The sequence below is a fragment of the Podarcis raffonei genome, chromosome 3 (genome assembly GCF_027172205.1).
Source record: "Podarcis raffonei isolate rPodRaf1 chromosome 3, rPodRaf1.pri, whole genome shotgun sequence".
Taxonomy (NCBI): domain Eukaryota; kingdom Metazoa; phylum Chordata; class Lepidosauria; order Squamata; family Lacertidae; genus Podarcis; species Podarcis raffonei.
The window spans coordinates 4,695,098-4,713,292 of record NC_070604.1 but is presented as its reverse complement, the minus strand read 5'-3'; the positions used below and the strand labels follow the sequence as shown (position 1 = coordinate 4,713,292).

The following is an 18,195-nucleotide window of genomic DNA, read 5'->3' as shown; positions in this document are numbered from 1 at the left end:
AGCCTCTGATTTTAAAAGAATATGTCAGAATAGGTGGAAGAAATCATTATGGCATTTATTTGGCAGGATTGCTAAGTCATCTGTGTAACATGCTCACAAACTGTACTATTTAATTAACAGTTACATCTAGGGTCTGCAGTTGATATCGTTGTGCCTTAATTATAGATACTGTGCAAATAATAAACAATAGTTTCTGAGACCAAAGCTGATTATGTTTCCTTTGTCTAATTGTAATGTACATTATCCAAATTCAATTCAGGCTCTGAATTTCAATAATTTTGAAGCCTCTTATCCTGGACCCACTGAAAGTCAAAATGTCTGACCCAAGTGCCCTCATGTGCAAAGGTCATAGAAGGATCAGGCTGGGTGTTCCATAAAAAAATACAACAAATATTAGGCTGGAGTTTGAGTCAATGCAAGGGGCTTCGCCAGGTAGATTTGCTGCCCCCTCTGTTCAGATGCTATAATTATTTATCTGCAATGCCATTTTTTTTGTACCACTGCCTCAGATATTACCTTCCCCTTTTACTCTTTTGTTTCTCATTGTGTACACCACCCATCTATAGAAAGTCTCCATCAATGTTTCTGGTGACTAGAGTATACCATAGACCTGTAACCCATCAATGCAGCTTGCCAAATCCCTTGCTTAGCCTTGGACGATGTGACTGCTGAGCCTTTCCCACAACTCTGCTTTCCTTCATTATCAGATGTCATCTTTGCTGGCTTTAGGAAAACTTGCTACAGTGACGACAGAGACATCTGCATTATGACAAATCCTGACAGTGCAGGCATTCTGCATCTGGTCACATCCAAAAGGGCAAGCATTTTCCATGTCAGTGAAGAAAATATGTTCTACTTCCATCCACTGCAAAATAGGTAAGGGGGCCATCGCTTTCAAGTAACCTGACTGAGGCTTCTTGTCAAGCATTTGGGTGCTTCTCTTCATCTAGACCAGGGTGAGGAACTTGTGGCTCTCCAGGCATTTGTTTATGACAAAAATATACTGCTTAATATAATAAAAAATCTCTAATCAGTTTGCGTAAAAACAATAAAAATAGAACTTTCAATGTTGTTGTTTTTCTAAAAACTAGTTAAAAATGTAATAAAAAAAGCAACTGCTGAACTGCAATTTCAGTGATCCTGGATCATTGGCTGTCCTGGCTGGGGCTGATGGGAGTTGAAATCCAAAAACATCTGGAGGTCCACAGGTTCCCCAAGCCTAACCTAGAGATTTCCACAGCAGAAATCTAAACCCACTTGAAAGTCTTTTTGGCTTCCTGTGCAAAGCATTTTGGAAAATGTAATTTAGTGAAGAATGCACATATTTCTTTGTTAGAGGTTCTCTAGCTCCTTTAGCAAAGTCAGAGATTCTAGGATTCCCTGTTTAGGAGCCTTGGCTTGTTTCTAATAGAGTCGTACCTTGGAAGCCAAACGGAATCCGTTCTGAAAGTCCGTTTGACTTCCAAAACCCAAATTGCGGCTTCTGATTGGCTGCAGGAAACTCCTATAGCCAATCGGAAGCCATGGAAGCCTCATTGGACATTTGGCTTCCAAAAATAGTTTGCAAACCCGAACAGTCACTTCTGAGTTTGCAATGTTTGGGAGCCAAAACGTTCGGGAACAAAGCTGTTCGACTTCCAAGGTATGACTGTACATGCAATGCCTTCTACATTGACTGGTCTGCTTATAACGAGTTTGAGTTTATACCTCAGGAGTGGCAGGAAAAGGTCAAGTTAAGATCCAGACCAAAACAAACCAAAGATCTAGGCACATACTCTTTAATTTCCAACGGAAATAAATTTAGGCTACTGGTTATGTTTGGGTGTAATGCTAAATCATGACTTAATGCTGCATGAATGAACTGCAGTGAACTTGAGGAAGCTTTTGATTCCACTTTTAGCAAGTCAGAGCTTCCCATTTCTTTTCAACCAGGGACTGTGGTTCAGCACCATAGGAAGTGACAACCACCAGGCCTACTTCAGTTTAGACAAGCTGTGATTCAGGGGCAAGGAGGCTGTGCACCCATCATCATTGCTTCACCACTTAAGCTGAGCAACCTCTTGGGAAATCCTCCTGTTTAAAGCATTTTACCTCAAACCAGCTTCCACCTGATCTGGAAGTGGAAAAGTTGTATACAATTCAGACAGGTCTTTTGCATGTACAGGTGACAACTTCAGTGAATTGGAGTTCAGGGTAGGGAAGCAAAACACATAATGGGCATCAGGTAAATATATCCCCTGCCACTCCCCTCTGGTATAGACAGCAAAGTCAGAATGTGATTTGAAATGTAGTGCGGAAGAAACTACCTCGCTTTGTTTAAAGCTGCAAATATGTCCATAGCCTGAAAGTAAATGCTGCCAGATTCTTCCTCCAAACTGTGCCTGTGCATCAGACAGTGGGAGCAAGGAGCATGCCGGAATGGCTTATTCATGTAGCTCTAAACCATGATTTAACTTTATGTCTGAATGAGGCCACTGTTAACCCACTTGTGACTCCGATTTTGTTTTGTATTGTTCTGGGACTGAGTAAAAATATATATGAATGTATATGAAATATGCATTATCTCTGCATTATTCTAGATTCATACTTCATTTAATACATCTTTGTCAAATCTGAGCTCTTGAAACTTTCGTGTTACTAGCTAGAAATATTGCTAAGCTTCAGGTTCACACATAGGCAGAAGACAAACACGAAAACTTAAACAACTGGCAAAGCAGTAGCGCAGTAGCACCCATTTGTATAGAAGAATTTTTGTCTGTTTCTATCACTTTCATGCTACCCACTATTTAAATAATGTGCCTGTCGATAATGGGAAAATTCTCTGAGTTGAGTTCAGGGTGGTTTTCTCTCAACTATGATATTTGTTTGTTTTGTTTGTCAGAGAAAATGAATCAAATGAATCATGTGTTGCTGTGATCTGTGGGAGCTCAGGAAAAGCTCTTTTCAAAGATTTGGATGGAAGTGCCTTGAGACTGAATCCACCTGTGTCTGTCTTCCCCAAATCAGAGTTTGAAACAGAACAACCATGTTTGGATGCTGGTAAGTTCCATGCAAGACCCACACAGTAAGGCTGAGAAGTCTGGTAAGTTGCAAGAGACATAAGGCAGTCCAGTCCCACTTTGGCCGTCTGAAGGCAACTGCTTCTGAACTTATATTTTGTGCTGGTATAAGAAAGGTAGCTGCATGACAATAAAAGGATTTGGAGCAGGCTTCCTCAAGCTTGGCCCTCCAGATGTTTTGAGACTACAATTCCCATCATACCTGATCACTGGTTCTGCTAGCTAGGGATCATGGGAGTTGTAAGCCAAAAACATTTGGAGGGCTGAGGCTGAGGAAGCTTGATTTAGAGTCATGTTCTTAGGGGTACCACAACTTCCAGTGGTGTGTGTCTTGTCTGTCCTTGTTTCAGGGCAAGTAAATTAATTCAGTATAACCTTTATGTGCATTAATGGCAGCGTGGTCCATGTTTATTCTTCAGCAGAGCAGGGTAATTTTATTCACTTTTCACAAGTGCTTTGAAATCCCTAATGTGAGATGCTTTCTAAACAATTGACCTAATAAGATTTCGCTTGAATCCCACAGAGGAGAAAATGCTAGGCCCCCCGGCATAACACCCTGCTCAAACCTTTTAAAGCAAACTGCCTGTTTAAAAAGAACCATTCTGTTACACAGCCGTGTGCCGCAAGTGCATGCGGTGAGGCTCTGTTCTCGTCCTGATTAAGACTCTGTTCTGTGATTCCAAATAAACTCTTTAATTACAATTAGCATCTCTTGAGCATGCTGCTGCTGATGGCAGCCATTTTAACAGAAAAGTTGCATCGTTTATGACTTCTGCAGTATGGGAGCTCGATGCAAGGGACGGTAATTAATCCCATTTTCCATCCTGCCCTAGAAATTGATTAAGCACAAAGAGAACTTTAATCTTTAAACAAAATGTCTAATCTTTAAACAAAATGTCTAATGTCTTACCCGGTAAAAGGCATTTCTCTGAGGATCCGTGTCTCTGGCTGCTTAGGGGGTTGATTAATTCGCAATGTTGGTACAGACACACTTCTGCCCGCTGCCTTCTGTGACCTGATTATGAATCACAAACCGGTGTCAGAGCCACAGTGGTCATCACCACACCAAATTGCCCTTTAAAACCAGGTTAATTGTTCTGTGTGCTCATGCAAGTACATTGCAATAAAGATCGTTTGGTGGGCAGGAGTTTACAAATGTCAGGGAACCACAGCCTGTATGACAGTAAGTTTTTCCACAGGACTTACCTTATAAGTGATATCACAAGAAAGTGATAGGCAGGTGCCCCTTAGCTTGCTTTGGGGGTGACTCTATTACTATTGTCATTGGAGAAAAGGTAAAAATAAAAGAGGTTGGGTTTGTGTTCTCCACCTGAAAATTCTAAATTGACCTGTAAATTCTGCCTGTATCTTTTTAAATATATTGTCCAATTATTTCCATCAGACCCTTAATGTTTATTTGTGATTTGGACACACATCACAACTTCCTAACTTGAGTGCCCTATATGCAAAGGACCTTTACACCCCCTTTATTAGTTCTTCCCACCCTCTGTTTTCTTGATCATTTTAACTTACGGTGAGGCCAAAAGTTTTCATCTTTGAAATCTCAGTGTTGTTGCTATGGACTAGTATTTTCCCGATCAGGCAGTTCAAATGTGTTGTGGGACGGGGGATTATTGGTTTGTCATTGTCATTATTTTTACTACGTACTTTGTGGGTTTTATATTGTAATTTTATGTTGTAAGCTGCCCTGAGATCTACAAATGAAGGATGGAATACAAATTTAATAAATAATAATAATAGATCTTCCTTTTGATTATTTTAATGTATCCAGCTAGATATTTCCATGTATCCAGCCCATATATTGGCCATTTGATTTTATTACCTGTTTTTATTCAAAAGTGAATTTCCTTTTCTGATAACCACTCTGAACAATAGTCCCATCTCTCCCGGCATTGGGATCTGTTTTCTATATCTGCTTAGAGTACGGGGTTCCTTCCCTTTCCCTGCTACCATTGCTCTAGCTTTCATTCAGCACTGGTAGCTTGAGAATTGTGGAAACAGAGTGGAGAAGGGAGGCAAAAGTGGGTACGTGGACATCTAGTTCTGCAGAAACAATATCTAAATTTTAGACCTCTCTTTTAAGGCAAATTGAAATTACAAGGACTCATCTGCAGTACATAGTACAGTTCATAAACTATGACAAATGGAACAAATGGTGACCTAAAGATTTAGCAAGCACTTTTGTATTTGGTGAACACTTTTGAAACCATTGCCAAAGGAATATCTTGTAAAAACATGTTTCTTACAAAGTGAGAGACAAACCACAAGAAAGCTATGGTTTATGATTCTCAGTTTAGAATTAGTAAGCTAAAGCAGAGGGCTTTTTGCGGGTTAATGGGTATTGCAGTGTCCTTGCTGATATCACTTGTGTGCAGGCTTAAAGAAGAATTGCATTTCCCCTAAATTTCCCAGGCATATCTGTAACCCAAGCAAACTGCTGAGTGTTAGTGTGCAGTGCTTTACACATAAGTGCTGTGTTTTGCAACAATTAATTTTGCAGAGGAAGCAGCCTGTTTAAAGATGCCTGAAGCGCTCACTGAAATGTGTGTTGTTTTTCAAGGCCACCAGACACACATTTGGCTAGGCTGGCTAATAAACAAAGCAACAATGCAAAAGCCGTAGCCTTGTAGGGTTTGCTAGAGAAGGGGGATGAGGAGTAAAATGAATAATGCTTACCTGCCAGAGGTGGGTGAAGACAGTAATTGTTTAGCCTGCAGCGGATCTCTGCAAGGGTTAAAAATGACAGATATTAGTTGAAGAGAGCTAAGATTGTTTGGTTTGAAGCTTTCAGCAATACACAGACTGTTATTTACCGGACTTGGTCGATTTACTTCTTAATGCAATAATGACCTGTGAAATGAAACGTGAGCTAGACAATTGTTCCTCATTGTTTCCAGTAAAACATTCTTTCATACCCCATTAAACCACCATTAATTCCGTATGAAAGAGAGGCAATCGCAAGCACACAGATCTTGGGTTTTCTTTCTTTATCACAAATGTCCTTTTCTTTGCTGTAGCCTCTGTTCCTCTAAGACTGTCATGCTTTACCCTAGGAAAAATGACATGCATATAAAACAAGTTCAAATAACCTGTATTAACGGAGATGTGTGTACGCTGCAATTTTACCTCACTTGAACCAGTCAGGATTTGCTACAGGCTACAGCTCAGTATTAATTTATATACAGTATTAATGAATATATATTAAGAGGCAATTAGTGGGAAGATGTTGATGTGATCGTGATGGTGATAATAGTGATAAGCTCTTGGAGTGGGCTTTACACCTGAATGTGTACACTGGGGGCAGCTGTGGCCAGGAGTACCTTTATCCATTTTAGGCTGAGGGGCCAACTGCATTCCTTTCTGGGGCAGTCAGACCTGGCTATGGCAACACAGATCTTAGTTATGCCCAGGTTGGATTGTTACAATGTCCTCTCCATGAGTCTGTCTTTGAAGAGCCTTCAGAAACTTCAGATGGTTTAGAATGAAGCTGCAATATCATGTTTCTCCTCTCCTGAAACTGTTGCGCTGTCTGCCAATTTGTTTCTGGATTTGGTGATGATGTTTAAAGTCCTAAATAGCTTGGCTCTAGGATTCATAGAAGTCAATCCACCTGCACAGCCAGCTGATCCCCCAGGATCAGGAAGATCCCTGAAGGTGCAATCTCAAACAATTCCAGCAGGGAAGGAAGTGTGAGGGATCTAAAGATGATTGATAAGGATGATGATTTTACTGTATGGGTTTATGGTTTTATACTGTTGTAAACAGCTATGATATATTTCAAGGATACAGAAGGATATAAATATTTTCATAAGAAAAGATAAGCTGTCTTTAAATATCTGAAGAGCTGTCATGTGGGTGATGGAGCAAGCTTGTTTTCTCCAGAGGGCAGGACTAGAACCTGAGCCAGTGGATTCAAATTAGAAGAATGGAGATCCTGATTAGGAAGAACTTTCTGACAGTAAGAGCTTTTTGACAGTGGAACAGACTCCCTTGGAAAGTGGTGTACCTTCATTCCTTGGAGGTTCTTAAGCAGAGGTTGGGTGGCCATCTGTCAGGGATTCTTTAGCTGTGATTCCTGCATCGCAGGCAGTTGGACCAGGTGGTCCTTGGGACCTTTCCAACTCAGCAATTCGATGATTTACTTCTCTGTGTCCTATCCATCAGAGAAACACTGTTGCATGGGAAAAGAGAGAGAGGCTTCTAAGTGGCCACACCCAGATTCTGGAGCACTTGTCCTGTGAAGTATGGTTGGTCCCCTCCATTGCTGCCTTTTGCCAGGCTTTTGCCATGGGAGGCACGTATTCAGTAGTATTCTACTGCTGAGTCACATCAGTGCAACAATGTCCACTTGTGTAATGGGATTTCCCCCTTTCCTCCCCTCGGATGTTCCCTGCACCTCCCCCAAATCTGCTCCAGAGGGTTGGGGAACCCCTAGAATAGATTTAGGGATTGCATGGAGGGAGCACGATAATGTTTTGTTGTACAAGCAGAAATTCTTGCACTAACAGAACAATTGCCTTAAAACATTCCACACAATCTTTTTATACAGCTAATCTGGTTTTCTCAACTGACTCTTTCTTTCCCGCGTTGGTTATTTTATGCTGCTTTAAGTTTTGATTTTTTAAAAAAAGTTGTAAAGCATCCTGAGAGAGATATATATTTCTGAAGCTGTGATCCTCACCTGATAGTGAAGTAGGTTTTCCTCTCATCCCATATGTATAATTTATATGTCCCATATTCACCCTTCTCCAGAATGGCGCCAAACTGCTGGGAAGACACCATGTTTTCTAGGCATGAATATATATATACCCTAGGCAAGTACCTGAAATGGAAGAAAGATAACGCTGACTCTGGCCACAAATGCTGTTTTGTGGGATCTGATTGAAGATGTATTATTGCGAGTGAGGCTTTCCTGTCCCTTCACATGAATGTGGCTTATCCTACAAAGGTCAAGTCACTTGCATCTCTTGTTCTAAGGTGCGCTCCCTATGTCCTTGGGATACAGAGATGTGAATTTCTCATTTATGAGAATTTGGTTGCCAGTCCTCGCATTGCGTAAAGTCAGTGAAACTTTTGTTTGTTTGTTTTATAAGGGTGTTGCCAAAAGGAACCCATAGATAGATATCAATTTAAGCCTTAAATAATATACTCTGAATCGAATCAACAGCTTGTGACTGGGGTTTTATTCTCTCTCTCAGCTAATCACTACTGACCACAATAAGCTGGAGGCTAGAAAATAAAGTGCAAGGATAAAGAAAGGGAAATCGGTTTTATTGTTCTTGTCGTGAGATTTTAGAGAAACATAGCATGGAAAAAAATGTCAGCAAAAATCATGACCCAAATCTCTTTATAAAAGAAATGAGTTCATAAAAGGTACAAAGAACTTGGAACTGCCTGCAGGCTGTTACATGTAGCGGGTAAGTTTCTTAGTAATTAAAATGCACACAAGCCCAGTAAGCAAGTATATGTTTGAAGCCTGAGAAAGGGCTGTGCAATGATCATTTTACTTTCTAGGGTGCAGTTTTCCCTCTTTAGCTAGTCTGATCCATGAAGCTATGGAAAGGCAGCTTAGAACTGAAAATTATGTTATTTTTTGTGCAGTCTAATTTCATGATTACTTCAATATCAGCATCAATAGAACTGTGCAGAGTAAGTGTACTGTTATTTTTGTTAATTGAGTGAAGTCTACCTTTAGCTGTTGTGCTAAAGCTCTGTTCTGAAGCCCTCTCTCCATACTTAGCCAGCAAACCATTTTCCAGGAGGTTCCATATGTCCAGCATTTAAATACTTGATGAAAATGGTATTTTAGAACAAGGTTAAGGCTTTCCTCTTTCCCTGCCATCAGGATGTGTCAACAAGACTTTGATAAGAAATCTGAGAACATATAAAAGCCACTGTTGAGCTTGCATGTAAGTACAAAGCGATGCACATTGGAACAAAAAATCCCTATCCATGTATTTCTATATCACACACACAAATGTAGCAGCAGAGCATGCGTTTATGGTGCCCGCGGTGCATACATGCATGCACACCAAGGGTGGGAGCCTGACAGACAGCTCGGTGGTAATGCTTCTGAACCTGGCAGATACAAAGCAAAAGAAGTGGAAGTGAGTGACAGTAAATCCTTACCATTCCTATCTGAAACTTGTGGAAGATAGGAGGGAAGAGGAAACAGCAGCCAAGTAGGCAAGACGTGGAGTGAGGAACCCCCACAAGTAGTGCTAATTTGGGGAAACTTACAGATATTATCATTTGAATTACTAACATGGGTTTGAGGGGAGCTGTGGTTTAAACTTGTTTGGAGGAACCCCATGATGTTACACTTGGGCTTCTGATGGAGGTAGCTATTACCGCTTTATGGTCCTTTTAGTGTAAAGGATAGAGTTTGCTCCTCTGTGCCTGTCTGATGTGAAGCACCCAGTGCTCTGGCATTGAAAGCAGCGGTGGCTAGCATTGTTCAGAGACGTCTAGCACAGGCCAAGCATTACAACAAGGACTGTAGAACATGGAGCTATTTGTGAAAAAATTGCTACAGGCGAATGGTACTAATGGCTTGAGAAAGTATCCTTTTCTGTGATGAACGTCTCATAAGGGTAACACCAAGACTGTGGGAGAAAGGGGGAGAAGGAAGCTTTTGTGCGCAGCTCCCTTGTATATCTGCATTTGGAAGTCTTTCATTATTGTTTTCTCTGTTGTCTTCCAAATATTAGCCTTTAATGAAATACACATTTCCTTCATTTATCTTGAACCTAGTCCAAGACCAGCAAATACCAGAATTTCAAATGTTATGATAGGATAGGTTCTTTATTGGTTTGTTTTCTTTTCATTCCCTCTGTTTTCATGTGTCCTTTTTATTATAAATCCTTATGTTTCCAAATCAAGGAGCCTGACTAATCAGAAAAGCTTCTAACTGAGGTAGACAGCTATTCCTCAGAAATGTCCCCAAGTCCATCCCTTGCAGCCAGCTGTTCTGAAAACAGGAAATTGAGGAAGCCAGGTTCCTCAGAAAGATGGGATGTTTCAGATAAGCTTTTCGCATCCTGCACATACAGTGGAAAAGGATATTGAGGGAAGGGGCGGGGGAGATAAGAGAATGAGGTTCAAGGCATAGGCTGTGAGTTGCAATGCGGACATATAGTAGGACTGAAGCACACACACACAGTGTCATAGGCCCATTCCATCCTGTTCCCATGTTAATCTGTGTTTTTAAATATAAACTCTGTATTTAAATGTGTATTTTATCACAAGATACAGATTTAAGCCAGAGTTTACCAACCTTTTTGGACCAGCGGGCACATTTTGAATTTTGAGAGTGCTGTGGGCATCATTCACAAGATGGCTGCAATGAGGATGTGGCATAATGCACTTCAGCTGTGGTGAGGGGCAAATTGGAGAGGGTGCAGTCATTGCTGCTCCCCACACTTGATGACTTCATGATTCTACCATGTGAAATCATCTATGCTTTTCTGATCCTGATTGTAGAGATAAAGCTGTTAATGGCACAAGAATTTTGTTTTCTCCAATGACAGCCCTAAACCAAAGACTAGGTTGCCATCTTGTACCCACTTGTACCTGGGAGTAAGTCCTGTTAAACACAAGAGGGCTTACTTCTCAGTAAACATGTATACCATGTACTATAAGCAAGATCTTAATGAATGCCTGGGCATCAGCTCCTGCACAAGCCTAAAACTCCCTGCAAAGTTTTCACATTTGTCATTGGGGGAGGCAATTCTTTAACACCCACCTGAACCTATAGTGTAGTAGTATTTGCAGAAATTAACTTCTGGGGAATAACTGAACTCAGATGAAGCCACCACAGGAATGATGAGCACCCTGGTTGTAGGGGAAAAGGAAGGGCAAATTATGGTGATGCCCAAGGACTAGTAGAGAATATAACAGAAGCAGAAAAAGTGCACTAAAGGGGAGGGGAAACCGGAAGCTCCTTAGGCCCCCAGGGATTCCTATTGCCCGGTGTCACTTTACCCATTGGCTAAATAAACCTGACATGCAGGAGCCAGGCCAGCTCATTTCACAGAAATCACCTGGGAGGATACCTGCACATTTTAGTCACACCTTTATTTCTAGGAGGGCAGGGGACTTACTTAAAAAAAAATTAAAATAAAGCTCAGCAGGTGCTATGGCACTTGCAAGCACTACAATGGTGCCCCCCTGATTTAAGTACTATTTTATATGAATGAATGCATTTCTAAACATATTTTATTTTAACCTGCATTCTTAAATGCATTTGGGAAACTTTTTTGAGCTGAAAACTCAGCTGACAGATTAAAGTAACTGCTGCGTTACTTTTCAACTTTTACTTCAAGGTTGACTAAAGGATGTGTTACAGATATAAACATTTTGTAGCTTTGCAATACTTAATATGAAAGCATGGTCTATAAATGGTCAAATAAAGAAATAAAGAATGGTCAAATAAATAAAGTTGCTGAATTGCAACTCATTACCAAACTTAAAACCATGGAGAGACCTGGTCTGAATAGAGATATTGGATTCTTATCTCATTATACATGATAAAGCCATTTTTACCCATCTCACCCCTTGCTTTTTCCTGTAAATTTGGTCTTACCACACCTATCGGCCAATCACCCATTCCCACCACCCTTCTGAGTAATACCCCTCCCCACCCTCTCACTATATATAAGGGTCTGGTGACTTCTGTTTCAGTGTATCTGAAGAAGTGTGGCATCTGAAGAAGTGTGCATGCACACAAAAGCTCATACCAATAACAAACTTAGTTGGTCTCTAAGGTGCTACTGAAAGGGAAAAAAAATATTTTGTTTCGACTATGGCAGACCAACACGGCTACCTACCTGTAAAGAAAATATCTTAACCGATTGTTCAAATACAATACAATCTTCTTCCGCATATGCGTTTAGCTGGAAGTGCCCTCTTATGGGATACTTTTTCAATGTCTTCCTTCACCCTTGCCTCTGCCCCATTTCCCTCCCAGATTTGACCACTTCATTTTGAAAGGTCCCTCATGTGTTGCTTGGTAAAGGCAAGTTGTAATATTGCTCTGACAGCTATCTCCATCTCCTCCTCCTCCTTCTCTTCTTCTTCTTCTTCTTCTTCTTCTTCTTCTTCCAGTCTACAATTTAAGCTCTGTTTCTGACAGGTTAATTGGCCAGTGTTTAATAAAACCATCAATTAAGCAATAAAACTGTGAAAGTAATTAAGGTGATCTAATTCATTTCAAGTCTGTTCTGTTCTTGAATTGTCCTACTCTTCTTATGGTGGTTTCTCTAAAATTAAGCCCACTGACAAAATGGGGAAAGTGTCAAGTCAGTAATTAGATCTTGATATGGCTCAAAACGATTTAATAATAGTGTGATGAGAGGAGTTTCGTATTATAGAAGACTGTCAGCTATGCAGTGAAGGCATGGGTTTCAGGGGTCAACTTTAACATGTATATGTTCAGCATTTGTATATCTGACTATAGAAAAATTGGGATTAATCATGAATGGTGGACAGATGCAAATACGCACAACTTCTTGACACATGGACGCAATATTCATGTTGTTCTAATGAGGGGAAGGGGCTGTAGCTTTGAGGGACAAATGGGAGTGTCAGGAAGACAGTGGAGAGAGTTCAGTCCTGTCCTTTCCACCATGCCACACTCCTGATCTGGATCAGGGGCCTCTGGAGCTCCTATTGATTTTATTAAAATCAAAATCTCAGGCAGGGGATTCAAAGGTGAGGTTAATGCCATGTCTAGTTTGACTTACGCTTCAGAAATGTCCTCCAGACAGTTTACTGTAAGGTAACCCCTGAAAGTCAGTGAGATTACAGTGGTGCAAGGGTCACATAGACTTTAAATTTATATGTTTGGATTGCTTTTGAAATCAATACTACGGCTTAAAACACTGCTTTAATGCAGCAAGATCGGACCCCAGTTTTAATTATCTACAAAGTTCCAGGTGGAAGTTAAATGCCGTTAAAAGACCTGAGACTTTTCAAGTAAAGGTGTTTACGAATGTAGTACTGAACTGTTGTCACTGTAACTATGTACGGAATGGTATTGCAACATAGCAAATGAGATAAATTGGTTTAGTCATCACACTCCCTGTTTGACCAGCTTTTCACACAGCATATTCCATAAAGAAGACACCTGTTAGAATAAAGTAAAATGGAAGGCAACGTTGTCTGTTTATGGAGCTATCATTTCTTATTCTTTAAGAAGCATTTTATAACTAATATCTCCCCTCAGGGGTTGCACAAGTTATGGTGCATTTCAGAAAGATGAGTTAATAGAGAAAAAGTCTGTAACAATTGCAATAAAATAACAATCTTCTTAGATCAAAGGAGAAAGCTACCGAATAAATATTAAATTCAATAAGAAAAGTTTAGAGTACTTGTTAAAATAATTGGATGGCTGTCCAGTTGTTTGCAATTTCCCTCAAGTGCTTATTTTGGCATTCATTAAACACTAGTTTGTACCCCAGGAACACTTGAAAGAATGGATGGGGATATTAGTAGCTTGCTGAAAGGGATACAGAGGCTCTTAATGGAAATGCATATTTACACTGAAAAGGAACTATAATTGGTTTCTCATCATTCAAGTTCATTATTTTGTTTCAAATATTTATTAAAGTTAAACCAGATTTACTCTTATCCTCTTCCTTGGGAGATAATCCCACCGGTTTATGCCTTACCTTCTAGAACCTGATGTTAATGCATCCAATTCCACTCAGCCCAAAAGAACGGTCCTTGTTGGCCCTACCAGGATGAGGGCAAGGAGGCCAGAGGGAGCCTCGCTCGTCTACCCACCAAGTACTAGTGCTTTGGTTAAGCATATGATTTACATGTGAAATGCCTTGAATTAGGGGTTTGATAATTGAAATCACCCCCCAAAATAACAACAACATAAAGCAATAACTTCAGATACTCAAAAATCTGTTAAATTGCCTGAGATAAAGATGGTGACATCCTTCCTGGAGTGGGCATCTATGTCCAATATGCCTTCTCAGCACCTCTGGAAAGCACATCTGAGTGGGGATTATCAGAGGATAATTCTTGATTTGTGCTCTTTTAGTTTTAATTGCATTAATTCCAGTGTGAATATGCACAGCCATGTGAAACATCAGCTCTACTAACCTAAGCACTGGAAATTGCACAAAATTCACCAAAGCATGTTTCAAAAAAAGAAATTATTTAGCATAAATGCCACTAAAAAGTCACCACAAATGATGTTGTCCAGTTGCTGCCCTAAAATTTCACATTCAACAATCCCTATAACAAATCGAAAACAGCACATGTCTGCTGAGTATGACACTAAGGCCAAATTCCATGTGGCATACGACATAGCGGAAAGGTCACATTGCCTTGCATCAGGGACTACTTAAGTCAAGTTAATTAATGGCTCTTTCCCCCCTAACTCAACTGAATACACCTCTGAGAAAAGTGATGTTTGCAAAAGCTCTGTAATCTACTACTATGTGACCTGACACTCTGTAGCTCCACCCTTGCACACTGAGAGTGTTCGAAGTAGCAAAGGACACACTTCTCAGGCAGAAGTGTGAGTAGCAAAGGACACACTTCTCAGGCAGAAGTACTATTCAGTGTCCCCCTGCAGGTAAAGAAATGCAGTTTGGGCCACAGAGATCATTCTTGGCACTAACAGAGTGCACAGAGTAAAAGAAGAAGAAGCAGAAGAAGCAGAAGAAGCAGAAGCAGAAGAAGAAGAAGAAGAAGAAGAAGAAGAAGCTTCCAGATTGTATGTTTCCATGTCCAACAAGCTCTCTGGGACCTATGCCTGCAAAAACCTTGGAAAATGCGGATGGGATATTACTTGCTTATGAATAGGTGTCAGTTGTGCAGACAGCATGCATTTTGCAAAATTCATAAATGTGCCATCCATCTGAGGAGGGCACAAGGTTTTTCAACATATAAGGATGCATTTTTTTGGAATAAGCATTTGGAGTGAAGGTGCTCCAGAACAAGTGATGTCACTAAAGTTCTAAAACAAAAGATCCAGATTATGAATTTCCACAACTCATAATGCCCAGGTGCAAGCCAAGGAGAGTGGCTTTGTCTTAAAATTCCTGCTATGGTTAGAAAGCAATTTAAAACAAGACTTAAGAGTTCATTAGCCAATTGAACACTTTCATGGTGGGGGTTGACATCCATCAAACTAGGCGCTTAAAGATCACAGCTAATGACACTGTCATGGATTGCTGCAATTGACACCTAGCTTTTTTTAAAAATAAGAATCTTGGGCATTAGTTCCCCTAACAAACACCATCAATGAAAGCCCTGTGTAATGGCTTCTGCTTGCACAATTGGGCTTTCTCTCTTCTCTTCTCCCCTCCACCCCATGCCCGTGAAATTGGCTCTGGGGTGGTTGGGAGCACCCCCAGAACAGCATGTGGTGGAATGGGGGGGGTCATTGATACAGTTGTGCAGACGGAACATTTGTAATAGTGAAACATTGAATTCTACCCATAGTTTTGACAGTAGCTTCACCTGAGCAATCAGTTGGCCCTTGAATTTCCGAATTCCAAAAAGTACTAATGATTGCTGTGAGGCAAGGACCTGTTTTCACAAAGAGACAAAGTGGAAAAAACTGCTTTGGAATCCATGGTTCAGCTGCTTGGGTCTGAAGGGAGGAAGACAGAACAGTAAGCCTCCTATAGAAGACAGCACAAAAGGAGCCTGTGAATCTAATGGAAAGGAGGACAACCTGGTTCATCCAATTCAAGTAAGACGCAGAGCACATACTTCATGGGCAGGAAGCTCCAGGTTTGATTCCTGATATCTTCAGGCAGGGCTCAGAAAGATACCTGTCTGAAACCTGGAGAACCATTGACAGTCAGTGTTGACGATGCTGATGGACCAATAAGTCTTATTTAGTCTAAAGCAACTTCCTACGTCCCTGTCACAGCAAGATTGATCAACTTTGAACTCATAAAGCACAGCCATCCCTATGCAGACTCATAGCCACACCTGCAGGAATAACAGAAATTGTGCAGGTTAAGACAACAAGGTTGACAGTGCCAACAAATTCTATAAGCAGGCTAGAAAAAATAGAGAAAAAAGAAGGAACAATGTAACAAAGAAATGGTTCCTGCTCACATTACTCTCCATAAAGAGTTTCCACTGAAAGCGTTTTACAGCTTTATTGGTGACTAGGGATGAAGGAGAAATTTGATTCACTTTGTATTTATAGGCAAACATACTTATTTTGCATTTTCTGCAACAATTTGCCAGCTGAAACATGGCTAGCCTTCAGAATTCACACTTCTGTGAATTTTGCAATGCAATTTTCCAGCCAAGTAGCTTATACAAGAATTCATGCACTGGGATAAAGTGTGCATAAGAATACATAGCATACAATGTGAAAATATCATGCAAAAATGAATTGTTTAAGACAAAATCACTTTGCAGAAATGTCTATATTAGGCAAAAGGGCATGCAAAGATAATGTGCTGTATATTAGGAGAAATTCACACTAAAATGCTGCTGAGTTTTCGTGAGGACTTGTTCTTTAAAAAATTGCAAACTGACATCCCTAGCTGGCTTTGTAGTAATTTGTGGCTGACGTTGCTCCATACCTAACACAAAGCTACCAATATTTAAATATTTCAAAATTTGCAAAGAGTATTTGGAATAGAAATCTGAAGTCTCAAACTTAAAAAAATTGGAGCAAAAGCAGGAGAGGCAAGTTGTTCTTGTCCCATTTCCGCCAGTGATGTGCAGCTTAATTTATGTTCCCAACAAGGCTGGGAGCTGTTCAACAGGTCAGGTAGCAAGGCTCATAGGAGAGTAGCAGAGCTGTCTGGCTAGACAGGGAGCTGAGCTAAATGAGATGTTGGGCAGCAAATGATCTGCAGACTGCAGTGATCTGAAGATTTTAAAGTATGCCTAATACTCTTCCCGGGATGCGGGTGGCGCTGTGGGTTAAACCACAGAGTCCAGGGCTTGCCGATCAGAAGGTTGGCGGTTTGAATCCCTGCAACGGGGTGAGCTCCTGTTGCTCCGTCCCTGCTCCGGCGGGAAGGTAAACGGTGTTTCTGTGCACTGCTCTAGTTCGCCAGAAGCAGCTTAGTCATGCTGGCCACATGATCCGGAAGCTGCACTCCCTTGGCCAATAAAGTGAGATGAGCGCTGCAACACCAGAGTCGGTCACGACTGGACCTAATGGTCAGGGGTCCCTTTACCTTTTAAATACTCTCCCCACAATCAGGAATTGGGGAGGGTTTCAAGCCCATCCAACTGAACATGCTTTCAAACTCTTCTTTCAAACTCTCTTCCCACTTTTGGGATAATTGTGCAAAGGTCTGAAGAGCAGCCTGCACTCCCAGGGTCAGGGTTTCATGTATGTTCCCATTCCCAGTTTTACACCTCACATGTTCCAGCAAATGCCTGAACATGGATTGTTTTGGTTTTGGATGCTGTTAATGAACTTGGATGCTTTTTGCTTGATTTTCTTCCCAGTGGTTCAAAGCAAGCAGCTGCTTTTGACAGAGCTGCATTTAGTTAAGGGAAAATGAGGTGGGAAATTTAGTTCATTTCCAGCAGAAGACACCAGTGGGATGAGTAATCTGTGGGAAATTGTGCCATTTCTTTCACTCCAATGCAGCATGAACAGAGCAAGCAGTCAGACAAGGCAGCCTCTTATGGAGGTATCTGAATTTAATAAGGCTGTCTGGAAGGGGAAAGATACAGATAGAAGATTAGAAAGATAACAGAGCGGGTGAGGGGAGAGAGAAAAACAAAGGTAATTATAGACTGATCAGAGAACATTGTTCTCTTCTAGGATCAAGTGGTGGGAACTGGAAACAAATAATTTGACTACTATGAAAACACACCTAAACTATAAGAGCAGAGTTCTGAAGATACTTTTTCCACCCTTATCAGAGAGCATGCCATCATAAATCCAAAACAAATTAGCTTAACAATTTATTCACTAGAGGACAAGAGCAAAAGGAAGAACATACTTGATTATCAGGATGCTTTAATTCATTCTCCCCTTTTCTGGTAATGATGAAAAAAATATGTGCTGAAGTTAATTTAGTTATATCTAATGGTAAAACCTTATGGAGCCCTAAAATTATTGAAGGTAATTTTAGCATTTCACTGAGTATCTTATTACACTCAC

General features: G+C 40.7%; 1 protein-coding gene across 6 annotated transcripts in view; it reads left to right on the top strand.

The window, feature by feature from the left end:
* The window catches only part of PKHD1 (PKHD1 ciliary IPT domain containing fibrocystin/polyductin), a 251,132-nt gene that overhangs the window by 180,978 nt on the left and 51,959 nt on the right, over positions 1 to 18,195 (top strand). For all 6 annotated transcript variants that reach the window (XR_008329334.1, XM_053380395.1, XM_053380397.1 and 3 more), the window contains 2 exons: positions 708 to 876; positions 2,882 to 3,039. Coding sequence is in view for 5 of the 6 variants with exons in the window: in XM_053380395.1 (XP_053236370.1) it covers positions 708 to 876; positions 2,882 to 3,039 (327 nt within the window). In the remaining variant the exon portion in view is untranslated. The remainder of the gene's footprint in view (positions 1 to 707; positions 877 to 2,881; positions 3,040 to 18,195) is intronic.